The sequence below is a fragment of the Camelina sativa genome, chromosome 11 (genome assembly GCF_000633955.1).
Source record: "Camelina sativa cultivar DH55 chromosome 11, Cs, whole genome shotgun sequence".
Lineage (NCBI taxonomy): Eukaryota > Viridiplantae > Streptophyta > Magnoliopsida > Brassicales > Brassicaceae > Camelina > Camelina sativa.
The window spans coordinates 29,605,768-29,606,182 of NC_025695.1; the positions used below are offsets into that span (position 1 = coordinate 29,605,768).

Genomic DNA, 415 nt, shown 5'->3' on the forward strand with positions numbered 1-415 from the left:
AAGACAGCAAACACTTACACTCAAAAACATTACAACTCACAGCTATAGAACGGCAACTACAATCAAGAAAATTATGCTTATTTCATACTGAATGATTCATCTTTTACACTTTCCTAGTAGTAAAACCAAGTGTGGCTTATAATCCCTCCCTAATATGACGGTACAATTGCGCTCATGGTTTAGAATCCAGGATAGTCTCCACACATTGTAATTCTAAAGTGCCTCAAGCTATTTGTTTACCTTGCTCGCACACCCGTACGCCCACGAGCTGAGAATTGATTCGAACCGTGTGAGATTGGTGGGATTCCGGAAGAATTATCTGATGGAGTTGGGCCGCCAGAGCTCCAGTTACCATTAGATGGATTCACGTCAGATTTGTTTTCATAACCCGATGAGTTGTTTTGGAATGAGCCTA

At 41.2% G+C, this 415-nt stretch overlaps 1 protein-coding gene across 1 annotated transcript in view; it reads right to left on the reverse strand.

Annotated features, from left to right (window-relative positions):
- The window catches only part of LOC104728492 (protein transport protein SEC16B homolog), a 4,571-nt gene continuing 4,537 nt past the window's right edge, over window positions 382–415 (reverse strand). The window contains exon 9 of the mRNA XM_019231997.1: window positions 382–412. Coding sequence (XP_019087542.1) covers window positions 382–412 — 31 coding nt within the window. The remainder of the gene's footprint in view (window positions 413–415) is intronic.